Source organism: Hemicordylus capensis, chromosome 4 (genome assembly GCF_027244095.1).
Source record: "Hemicordylus capensis ecotype Gifberg chromosome 4, rHemCap1.1.pri, whole genome shotgun sequence".
Taxonomy (NCBI): Eukaryota; Metazoa; Chordata; class Lepidosauria; order Squamata; family Cordylidae; genus Hemicordylus; species Hemicordylus capensis.
The window spans coordinates 161,207,870-161,220,397 of NC_069660.1; the positions used below are offsets into that span (position 1 = coordinate 161,207,870).

General features: G+C 45.9%; 1 protein-coding gene across 4 annotated transcripts in view; it reads right to left on the reverse strand.

Moving 5' to 3' along the window:
- KLHL20 (kelch like family member 20) overlaps nucleotides 1-12,528 on the reverse strand; it is a 39,217-nt gene that overhangs the window by 2,253 nt on the left and 24,436 nt on the right. For all 4 annotated transcript variants that reach the window (XM_053243976.1, XM_053243977.1, XM_053243978.1 and 1 more), the window contains 6 exons: nucleotides 7,508-7,623; nucleotides 6,362-6,545; nucleotides 4,053-4,196; nucleotides 3,813-3,946; nucleotides 2,874-3,082; nucleotides 1,220-1,326 (listed from right to left, as the gene is read on the reverse strand). In XM_053243976.1, coding sequence (XP_053099951.1) covers nucleotides 1,220-1,326; nucleotides 2,874-3,082; nucleotides 3,813-3,946; nucleotides 4,053-4,196; nucleotides 6,362-6,545; nucleotides 7,508-7,623 — 894 coding nt within the window. The remainder of the gene's footprint in view (nucleotides 1-1,219; nucleotides 1,327-2,873; nucleotides 3,083-3,812; nucleotides 3,947-4,052; nucleotides 4,197-6,361; nucleotides 6,546-7,507; nucleotides 7,624-12,528) is intronic.

The following is a 12,528-nucleotide window of genomic DNA, read 5'->3' on the forward strand; positions in this document are numbered from 1 at the left end:
CTCCGTATATGGCAGCTTCCTATGTTGTGGGTTCCAAAAGGGCTTATTGTAAGAATATTGTAAGAGGAAAGGCCCCATGACAAGAACTCTTCAACTCACCCACATATTTATTTCCCTTTATTAATTTACTTATTTTGAGTCCTAACAGAGACAACTGACAATCATTTTCGATCAGTAAGTCTAGCAATCTCCATGGTCAGCCTATGGAGAATGAAAAGCAGCCCCTAGCATGCCCAGTAGGATGCCGTAGTTTTCACCTTTAAAAACATGCAGTTCTTTATTACAGTTGCAGAAAGAAGTTGAAACGTTAAAGACATTTTCAGATGAGAAACTGGAGAACAGCTGGTCTGAATAGGAGTTTCAGTAAGCAGGGGATTTCAAATACTACTACCACTGCTAGGACTAGGCATATGGTACAACCCTACCCTTATTTATTATTATTTAAAATACTTATAGTGGAGAATTTAACATTCTGAGAAGCTCATTCATTTTTCACAAACACATTACCTAAAGATAAAGTGTGCCATCAAGTTAGTGTCGACACCTGGCGGCCACAGAGCCCTGTGGTTGTCTTTGGTAGAATACAGGAGAGGTTTGCCATTGTTATCTCCCACGCAGTATGAGATGCCTTTCAGCATCTTCCTATATCACTGTTTCCCGATATAGGTGTTTCCCATAGTCTGGGAAACATACCAGTGGGGATTTGAACCAGCAACCTCTGGCTTACTAATCAAGTCATTTCCCCGCTGCGCCATTAGGCCTACTAGGCCCATTACTACCTACTCGGGAGTAAATCCCATTGAAATCAGTGGAACTTGCTTTTACAGGTACTGCAAAGATAAGCTTTAAAGCAAGGGATTCGTATGTTGTAGAAATCCGCTTTTCTCAAGACAGAGTTCAAACATGCCTTGGAGCAATTTTTTTTAAATAGATAAAAATATTACCTTCCCCAACAAGGTGTTGGTTCCTGCATTAGAAATCACACTTTGATTTCTAATTTAGTTTGTGGGCAAGTCATAGCTTGCCTGGTTCAGTGTAAAAGGCAAATTATGATTTGTCACAGAATTAGAGAGGGAGGGGATCTGAGCACATAGGCCAGGAAGGAGAGCATGAGCCCGAACTTCATCCATGCAGTGCCAGCCCATAATCTGCCATTAATTTGAACTAAGGCGAAGTCATTGTGCCCAAAATCTGTGATTTGCCTTCATAAGTAGTTTACCTCCATGTGTTGGCATCTGGATCAAACACTTCAATGGTCTTCAAGTACGTTGTGCCATCAAAGCCTCCCACAGCCATTAGCTGTCCATTCACCACAGCGAGACCAACCTAGATTTTAATGACCACATATGTTACTCGTGTAAGCTGGAATTAATGCATCTTTCTGAAGTCGAGTGGAGTTTTGTTTAAACTATTTTTGAGAATTCTGTAGCATTTTACATTTGTATTCTTGATACAATTTAGAAGGGATATTTGTAATGTATTTTTAAATTTTGTACACTGCCTAGAGATGTATATATCAGGTGGTATAAAAATACAATCAATAAATAAAGTCTAGTATTCTAAAGGCAAGCACTTATGTCAAAAAATATTCAGTACAATCATGTATGGAGGACAAACTTGTCCCTTGGCTAGAGTTGCTGAGATGGGATAATAAGTATACAGGCCTAATAATCTGGCATAGCTAATCTGACCAAACTATTTGCCTAAGCACACATCCCTCAAAGTAGGTATAGTCTACACCCAATGAAGGAATAGGATTGTGCCAATTTGCACCATGTATTTTAAAAAAAAGTTCATCCGACTCTTCTCATCAGTAATCCAAGCTGCTCAACAGCAAAAAGATACAACACATACAGTGCCTACAAAAAAATCTGTTAACACATTACAATTCAAATTTTAAAACATTTTAAAACGATGTTAAAACAGTATTTAATTAAAAGCCTGGGTGAATAAGTGCATCTTGAAAGATTATCAGAGATGGGGAATCTCTTATTTCAGCAGGGAGTGAGTTCCAAAGCTCTGGGGCAGCAGCGGAGAAGGCCCGTCCCCGAGTAGCCACCAGACGAGCCAGTGGCAAATGCAGACGGACCTCTCCTGAGGACGTTCTCTTAAATACCCATGGCCCAAGCCATTTAGTTCTGTATTTTGGATGTATGCTTCCCCACCCCGCCAACACCACACATACTTTGTTTCCTTTGAAAGGTGTGGAGTATGGTGTGTGTTGATGAGTGGAACACCACCTCATTAAAATGCATGCACATCTAATGCACTGATAAAACAAAATGTGACAAATATTCAAGGGGGTGTAGACTTCCTATAGGCACTGTATAATCAAAACCAGAGTCTCAAAACAAAAAGCTCTTCTCTCATGGAATGTTGAATACAGTCTATAGACTATGTATACAGAGCCTACATACAGGTCTACAGCTACTCTACAATGTCTTTACTCACATTTTAGGTGAGAAGCACTGCACAGGTTTCATTGCACAAATCCCATTTGCATCCAAGGAGTGGATGATTTTCTCTTTGTAAAAATGGTATTTAAAATGCAGTCTTGTACTATTTCAGCACCCAAGGAGCAGGGAATGCTATATAAAGTACTAATACAAACACATATTGGAGTAGATCCAGGTTATTTCAAGTTTGCTCTGCTATCTGAAAGTCTCTAATGGAAAGGCAGGTTGCACTAGGCATGAAGCACACAATTCACTTTGTCACAAGTCCAACATGGCTAGCTACATTCCTCTTTACCAAATATCAAGATACTGGCCACATTTATATCCTAATTAGTCTCCCTACCACATCTGGCCTCCCTGGAAGACCACTTGTATGAAGGGCATTTTAATAATGAACATTTAATGGATACTGCTTACCCCACTACGGCGTGATGTCATGGCTACCACAGGAGACCACTGATTGGTTCTGGGGTTGTATCGCTCAGCACTGCTGAGTTCTGTAGTATCATCTCTGCCTCCCACAGCATAGATCATGTCTTGGTATACTGCACAACCTAGATGCTTACGCCGGGTGCCCATGGGTGCTATCGTGTGCCAACGGTTTTCCTGAGGGTTGTAGCGCTCCACTATGGAGGATTCATTGAACATTAGTCAAACCATTTAAAAAGTTGAGGGGTGGGGAGAAAAAAAAAAACAGCCATTAGTGAGTGAGGCAAACATTCCATCCCCATTTCTATTCCATCATAAGAACATTAGAGGAACTCTGCTGATTAGTCCAAGAGTCCATCTAGCCTGGCCAGGAAGCCCACAAGCAGGACACGAGGCCAACAGTCCTCCCCTGTTGGTTCTGCTGTAATTCAGAGCTTTGCTACTTCTGAATATGAAGGTTACATTTAGCTATAATTAGTAGCAGTTGACAGACATATGCTCCCACAAAAAGAAGAACATAGACTATGGTTCCCCCGCTGCTCTTGTTTTCTCAATCTCAGCCCTTATGACAGGGCAGAACATTTTTAGTCTTCCAGCTGTAGCTGGACTACATCCCTATCATCCCTATCTGGCCACTGTGGTTAGGGACAATGGGCGTCATAGTCCAACAAGAGCTGGAGAGTCAAGTTTGTGCAACCTTGCCTTAACAGCATTTTCTCCAGAGTCAGCTTATCAGGCAGAGATTTCCAGAATTCTATATAACATAACAACTCACAAGCTGAAACAAAAAAATCTAAGCTAAGGTCTTCTATGGTTGACCCAGAACTACTGTTTTCTGAGCAACATCTCCAAACAAGTCATGTCAAAGTTGTTCAAGCTTTTGATGGGCAAACTGGTGACAGCAGGCACATGTTGGATAACAAATACCTGTGTTAAGAGGCGACGTCCCATCAGAGCCTCCAACAGCATAAAGGAAGCCTCCTAGTACAGCCACAGCCACTCCGAGGCGCCTGGTACTCATGGAAGCCACTCGAGTCCATTTGTTCTCCTTTGGGTCATACCTGAAGCAAGAGACCAAGAGCATATCAAGAATTACCAATTACATCTCCTGCCTGAGCAAGCTCAGACAATCCAGGCTGGTCTTTCCTCCCTCTTCTATATGTATACCTTTCAACAATGTTGAGGCAGGAGACACCATCCTGGCCACCCACAGCATACAGGTAGCCACCAAGAACAGCTACTCCAACACTGGTTCTACAGGTACTGGTGGGTGCTACATCGCTGCTCCATTGATTTGTCTTTGGGTCATATCTAGAAAGAACAAGTGTGTTAGGACTTCATGAAAATTCCCACTGTGGTGATCAGTCTTTCAGATTTTGCATATTAATTCCACACTAGCTGTCAACACTTCTCCACTGGTCTATGTCATTAAAAGAGCTGGTGCAAACACTGTCTAGAAACAGGGCCACCCAGATTCAATTTCTCTCCTCAATTATGATGCTCACTGGGTAACCCTGAGCCAGTCACTGTCTCTCAGTCTAGCCAAACGCTAGAGCAGGTAATTGCTAGGGATCATTAGGAAGGGGACTGAAAATAAATCTGCTAATATTATAATGCCCTTATACAAAACTATGGTGCGGCCACACCTGGAGTACTGCGTACAGTTCTGGTCACCACATCTAAAAAAGGACATTGTAGAATTGGAAAAGGTGCAGAAGAGGGCAACCAAGATGATCGGGGACCTAGAGCACCTTTCTTATGAGGCAAGGCTACAACACCTGGGGCTTTTTAGTTTAGAAAAAAGACAACTGCGGGGAGACATGACAGAGGTCTATAAAATCATGCATGGTGTGGAGAAAGTGGATAGAGAGAAATTCTTCTCCCTCTCACATAATGCTAGAACCAGGGGTCATCCCATGAAATTGATTGCCAGGAAATCTAGGACCAACAAACGGAAGTATATTTTCACACAACGCATAATCAACTTGTGGAATTCTCTGCTACGAGATGTGGTGACAGCCAACAACCTGGAAGGCTTTAAGAGGGGTTTGGATGACTTCATGGAGGAGAGGTCTATCAATGACTACTAGTTGGAGTGCTATAGGCCACCTCCAGCCTCAAAGGCAGGATGCCTCTGAGTACCAGTTGCAGGGGAGTAACAGCAGGAGAGAGGCCATGCCCTCAACTCCTGCCTGTAGGCTCCCTGTGGCATCTGGTGGGCTACTGTGTGAAACAGGATGCTGGACTAGATGGGTCTTGGGCCTGATCCAGCAAGGCTTTTCTTATGTTCTTAATTAGTCATCACACACTTATTTTATGTAAGCTTGTTCACACTTCATGCTTGAATCCATGTGGAGAGTTGCACAGAAACTGGGATGAGAGCAATGAATGTAAGAAACATCTGGAACTGATCATCCCCAAAAGAGGGAGGACAGCCCTGCCCATTGCAGAGGATTACTTTAGAGGAGCCTCTGAGTACCAGTTGCAGGGGAGTAATGGCAGGTGAGAGGGCACGCCCTCAACTCTTGTCTGTGGCTTCCAGTGGCATCTGGTGGGCCACTGTGCGAAACAGGATGCTGGACTAGATGGGCCTTGGGCCTGATCCAGCAGGGCTGTTCTTATGTTTATGTTTTTATATGTTTGAGTCCTGGCTCATTTCCCTGCAACTGGGATACATTTCCTGGTCTCATGGAATATGGCACTCACAAGGGATCTCAAGAGGCGGCAGGAAGCAGGTATCTGCTATGATGCAGCATATAAGGGCTAAGGAAAGCTGGACCAAGCAGGGCTTCCCCAAGGCTTGCTTGGGAGCCGGGAAGCAGAGTCTGGAGAGAGAGGAAGAGGGGCTATTGTTTAACCCCTCTCAACCAAGCTCTGTGCCCCAAGTGAAAGAATTCTGCTCCCTCCCAAGTTGTGGAGGAATTGCAGCACATGAATCCTGCCAAGATTAGAGAAGAGGCTGAGACAGGAGGAGTGTAAGAGGAAAGTGACCAAGAGGGCTCCATACAGTGTGCATGCATGGCTTCTAAAATCCCCACAAACAAGTTTAGATTTATTTATTCTTTACGCAAGCACATACTAATATCCTCAGGGATCCATATGCTGGACCAGATACCAGAATTCTTGTAAGCATCTGCCATGCATACTATGGCATGCACAGAAATATTTTAAATAAATTGTTTATTTGCATTATCAATTTTCTTTGTTTTTTAAAATGTTCTGTGATGGTTATGATCAAGGTGGTTGGCATTGCAACTTGGCAACCATTTTTGGGCCGTTGCTGGATTGTTGTGTCAGTTTGATTTCTTTGTGCTTGTATTGTGGTTTAAAATGTTTGAATTATAGCTGCCTTGAGAAGAACTTGAAAAGTCCTGAATAGCAGCTTATATGGAACTGTATTAGATCTCTATTGCTGTGATCCCAGGAAACAGATAAGCCATAAGAGAAACTGGACTTTCCTTCTGGCAAGGACTTACCTTTCTACACTGTTAAGATAGGAAGAGCCATCATGGCCCCCCACCGCATACAGAAGGTCATCCAAGACACTGACTCCAACGCCACACCGCCGTTTGCTCATGGAAGCCACCATACGCCACTCATTGGTTTGAGGGTCGTAGCGCTCAACACTGGAAATTGCATCCCCACTGCACCAACCACCCACTGTGGAAATGAAATTAGAAACCAGTTGGTGGAAAGGCAGAAAGTAATATATATTAGAAGAGAGCCAAAGTTCAGAGGGGCGAGGGAAGAGTTTGCTTTCAGCTGTTAAGTTCTAGTGTAGTGTCTGTCTGGAAGTGCAACTTGCTCCTTACTCCAGAAAATCTACACTTGTGACTCTCAAACTGTGGGGCAGACTCCACTGTGGGAGAGGACATGCAGGATAGCTGGAAGGGGATGTGTATGGAACAAACAGGATCCTGAGTCCAATGGTATCTTCCTCCTTGCACTAACTCGCATGGTGAACTGAATGCCCCCTGAAAAAGAACCCTCACAGATTTGTGGCCACACTGTTTGCACACCATCCCATAATTCCAATCTAATTTGGGGAAAAGAGCTGCGGATTTGGAATAATCATGAAGGTCAGAGATGCCTCTTAATGCCAGTATTGAATTATGGTCCCAATCCATAGATAATTATTTATTTAAAATATTTGCTCTGCTGGTTGAGCCCCCTAAGGCTCCTGGATGGTCACTACTAGAGACAGAATGCTGGATTTGATGACCAGACCCAGCAAAGGAATTCTTCTGTGCACAGCCATCTATGCCAATCAGAACATGTATGCTAACTCGTCCCCTTCGGCTTCACTGACCAAAAACTGGTGGACTACAGAGCAGCTTCTCATTTTTTAAGGGCTGCTCTGCTTTCCTTAGGAACCAAAGGCTCATGTGGCCATGTTTTCTTACTCTTGCTACCTAGCATAATGTTATATTTCTGGCTGAATAGTCTGCAACAACTGTACTTAAAGAGAGTCAGATTTTGTTTTAAATCAAGAGAGGTCCACTATCAGAGTGAAAGATCATGTGGTCTACAACAAAAGCAAGGGGCCTGGCTGCTGTGCTACATTATTGACCAACTTCTTACTCAACTCACTTTCCTCACTGACTAGGTCTACCTGCACATACCTGCAAAGAGTACTTCTCCACAACGAATGGGTTTGCGTGGGCGAGTTCTCGGTCCCTGCATGAGTGGTCGCTCTTGGGGCAACAGAAGATAGTTCTTAGCTTCATCCACTAGGTCCCTGCATGGGAACAGTGTGTCATACAACATTTGCTGTCAGAACAAGTTGTTTAGCAAATCAATTGTGCCACTACACCAAGACCAGATAAGTCAATTCAGGATAAATCAATTAAAACCCAAACAGAGAAAAAACAGCCTCAGCTGACTATACCATTTTGACTGCTAATCCTATATATTCTGAAAATGCTGAATAAAAGAAGCAGTACGACAATTAGTAGCAATATTCTATAATGCTTTACCAACTGAGAAGTGAAAGACTTGTCTGTCAGGCCTTATATTCTTTTAGTACTTTAACTTGTTGAATAAACTTGTCTCAATATCATGGTACAGGATATATAACTGTGCATCTAGATTAAAATTTATATGCTTTTTTTTAGTTATGTGGATTTCTGGCTACTTCTAAACATTTAAGGCTGTAATCCTAAAATCAGGAAGTCAGTCCAACTGAACTCAGAAGGACTTACTTCAGAGTAAATATACTAAGGATCATGGTGTACAAAAAAATTGTTAACAATACATGTGAAGAATTACCTAATCATACTCGACTCACCCAAGTATATGATCCTTGTATATGAACCTTGGAGAAATCACTGCCAGTCTGTGAAGACAATACTGAGCTAGATAGACCAATGGTCATGGCAGCTTCCTATGTTCCTATCCTAAAAATCTCTTATGTCCATCCCAACAAAAAGTGCTTGTATGATATATATTCTTTTTTAAAACAAGAAATTCTATCTAGCATTTCAGAAAAGACACACCTTGCAAATAGAAGTGGTTGTAGTCCAACATGCTGCTCCTATGCAGAGGGGAAAACATATGAAGCTGCCTCCTATCATTTGGTCCATCCAGGTCGGTACTGCCTACACTCACTGGCAATGGCTCTCCAAGGTTTCAGATAGGAGCCTTCCCCAGGTCTAACTAGAGGTAACAGGGATTAAAACCTGGGATTTTCTGCATGTAAAGCAGGTGTTCTACCATAAAGCTACATGAAGATTCCTGTCTGAGGGTGCGCTGCAGCACTAGAGGCCATTTATCAGCAGAAATTCCAACTCAAATGGGTGTTAGGCAGGGATGTATAGTTTCTACGGTATATAAATCCCTTGGTGTCCCACCTGAATAAACCAGACATTCACCCACCCAAATTGGCAAATAAACATCTGCCGATCCTGCTCTATGCAGATGATATGGTCCTGTTAGCACAGACCCCAATTGAGTTGAAGCGGGCGCTTGCTTCACTGAATTTATACTGTGCTGAAGAAGTGCTGGAAATTAACTACACCAAAACCAAGGTGCTGGTCTTCGCTAAACGACCTAAGTCCCACTCATGGTCTATGAATGGTCATGCAATTGAACAAGTTAGAACCTTTAAATATCTGGGAGTTGTCTTCCACTCCGCAGGAGGGCGAAGAGCACACCTTAACCATGTGACGCAAAATGCCCAGCAGTCGGCCAACGCTATTAGGTCTTTTTATTTCATCAGGGGAGCTCTCTTCATTCCATAAAGCTTTTCGTAGCTAAAGTTTGCCTGCAGCTCTTGTATGGTGCCCAACTTGGCCCCTACGAGAATTTAACCCCTCCTGGAAGTATTCCAAACCAAGTTTTTAAGAGCAATATTGCAAGTGCCATGCTGTGTTTCCAATACAGCTCTCAGACATGAGGCAGGTGTTTTTAGATTAGAAATAAGACTCTGGCTGAGTATGTTTGTATTTTGGTTGAAGTTGTTATTTTCCCAAGTCGGCTTGGCCCCCCAGCCCTTACAGAAAGTTATGTTTTGAGATGGAAGGTGTTGTTAAGACAGAAGCTATAATCTTACTGCTTTTCCCAGGAGGAGCTTATTAGTATGACCAAGCAATACGGGTCATCAAACAGCATGTATTTGATATGGAAATGCAAGAAGAGTCAGCCAAGTTGCCTAGAAGAATCTATACAGGTAATCAGTTTTCAAATGTAAAACCTGCTGAATACCTAATCAACCTAACAGCAAAATGAAGAAGAGCTATGACCCTTGCTCGGCTAAATGCACTTCCCACTGCAGTTTTAGAGGAGAAGTTTAAGAAATTACCATACTCAACCCACTTATGTCCTTGTGGTTTGGGAGATACAGAAACAACTGCACACGTATTACTCTAGTGTACATTTTACAAGGATATTTGAATTAATTTTATTTCTTTTTTAATGGAACTTCCTGGCCACACTGATGGGCTTTATTTAGATTTTTTGCTGTCAAATTCTAAAAACTCAGTTTCTTGGAATGCGGCCAAGTTCTGTTATGTAGTTTGTAAAATTTGCAAAGAACTAACCACCTGATTATAGTTTGTAGTTGTTGTCTGTTTATTATTGCTGGTCAATGACTGAAATAAAGATACCTTTTTCCTTCAGAGGAGGGTTGCATCCGCAGCTAGGATGGGTTGTCTCGACCTCCTGCTCCTAGACAGGGCCAATCAAAAACTTCGGCTGGCAGCAGGAGGGAGGGGCAATCCCCTGACACCCCAGTTCTTCGCCCTGTCTCGCTCCTGCAGGACCGTTTTTCTTGCTCCTCTGTACTTGTTCCTCTGTACTTGCTGCTTTTTCCCTTCATCTCGGCAATAGGATATTGCAAGGGGGTAGGAAGGGAACTGTGTGCCTCTTCACGACTCCCAAATTCCTGTGGTGGAAATGGAGTCTCAGCGCAAAGAGAGGGAGGTTTCTCCCTCCCTCTCAGAGGACTCTATAGCACACTCTGTGTGCCGTGCCGAGTGGGCTGCGGCCCTTCACTTGGTCCAAGGGGCCATCTAAGGCTGGCAAAAGGGCAAAAAAGAGTGGCAAAGCCTCCTCAGAATCCCACTCGGCGCAAGGCAAGTCTCCGCCCCAGCCTCAACCGCCCACAGGAGGACCTCTCCTCCAAGATGGCGAGATATGTTCTGGCGCTCCCGTTCTGCTCCACGAGTCAGCGATGGAGAGAATGCCCGCTGGTGAGCCTGGGGACCCCTTGGAGGGTCCGGGGTGGGGGACGCTCTCTCTGCCCCTCCCGTCAAGCGCTTCTGCGCTCCGATCGCGGCCGCCGTTGCCACCCCTGCCCCGAGTGTGGGCTTGGCAGAGGAAGAGGAGAAGATTCTGCCGCGGTTCGCGGCTTTGCTGAGGCAAGTGGTGGCGGAGGAACTTCAAAGGCTGCCCTGGATGGTCCCGGCCGTTGCGGCGCAGCGGCCGCTTCCTGCCCAGCCGTTTGCAGCCCCGGTCTCCCTTCCCGCCCTGAACTTTCCCGCCAGAGCGCTGGCGGCCATTTTGAGTCCGGCTCCTGCCGCGCCAACCTCTGTTTCTCCCGCTGGCCCGGCCGCGCCATTAGGGGACGGAGGTCCCCCTGCCGCCCGATTTCCCATCTGCCCGCCATGATCGCTCCCCGCCCTGCTTCTCGGGAGGCTCCTGCGCCTTCGGAAGCTTCGGAGTCGGATAGGGAGGAGTCGGATATGGAACTATCGGGGGATGAGGAGGACCTGTCCTCTTTACCCCAGGCTAATTTCCGTCTGTTTTACCAGGCGGATTACCCAGTCCTCCTCCACAAAGTTATGAAGACTCTCCGTTTGGGGGGGGTTGTTCAGTCCAACTCTGGGGGAGCTGAGGGGGACCCCACAGTGCTGCCTTCACTGAGGCCCCAGGAGGTCGCCATTCCCTGCCCCCAGCTGTTTTTAGACACCTTCCAGGCGGAGTGGGACAAGCCTATTGAGGGCAAGGGGCCTCCTCCCACTGTATGCCGCATGTGCAATGCTGACAGCTCTCTCATGGGCAAACTTAAGGTGCCACTGGTGGATGCGGAGGTGGCCACCCTGGTGACGGGAGCAGTACTCCCTAAGGAGGGGAAAAAACACCCTTAAAAATGTGGAAGACAAAAGATGTGATGCCGCTCTACGAAGGTCGCATGAGGCGAACGCTCTCTCTATCTGCGCCTCAACCGCAAATTCAATCTTTGCAAGGGCGGCCGTGTTGTGGGTGCAAGAGCTCACTCCCCTGGTCCCACCCAAACTACCCAACCTTCGGCAGGGCCTAAACAAATTGGGGAAGGCAGTCAGATTTATGGCTGACTCATCCCTGGACGCTGCCCAGCTGTCGGCCAGGGCCCTGGCCTCTGATGTTACTGTCAGACGCCACCTGTGGTTAAAAAATTGGAGGGTTGACCAAAAGTCAAGGGCCAACCTCGCAAATTCGGCTTTTAAAGGGGGCAAGCTCTTTGGCGAGGCCTTAGAGCCCGTTCTGGTTCAGACCAAGGATAACAAAAAGGCCATGCCCTTCACGGCCCCATCCCAGCGACCGGACCGTAAGGGCTTCACTTCATCTTCCGCCGACTACAGGGGTTACAAGTCGTCCTTCTGCTTCAGGCAGAACAGGTCTGATAGGCCCTCCTGGAATAGGAATCAGTCCTCCTTTTGGGACAATACCTTTCGTAAGAACCAGCAGTCCGGACAACCCCCCAAGTCGGGTTTCAAGCGAGCCCAGACCCAGTGACTCACTCCTGGGCCTCCCTCCCCAGGATCAGGAGCTCCTCCTAGTGGGAAGCAGGTTGGGGAACTTTGCACACGCCTGGGCGCAGACCTGTTCCGATGCCTGGATATTGCAGACTATATCTTCAGGGTACTCTCTGGAGTTTGCGGCCCAGCCCCCAGATCGCTTTCTCCCCTCCCCAACCCCTCCCCAACCCCTCCCCTCCCCAACCCCTCCCCTCCCCTCCCCAACCCCTCCCCAACCCCTCCACAAGGCAGCCAAGCGCCACCGGATGCTGAAGGCCATTCACCATCTGCTGGCCATTCGAGCGATCGAACCCGTTCCTCCAGGGGAACAAGGAAAAGGGGTGTACTCCATACTGTTCCTCGTCCCCAAGAAGAACAGGGAGTGGAGGGCGATCCTGGACCTCAAGTTCGTGAACAGGTTTCTTCGG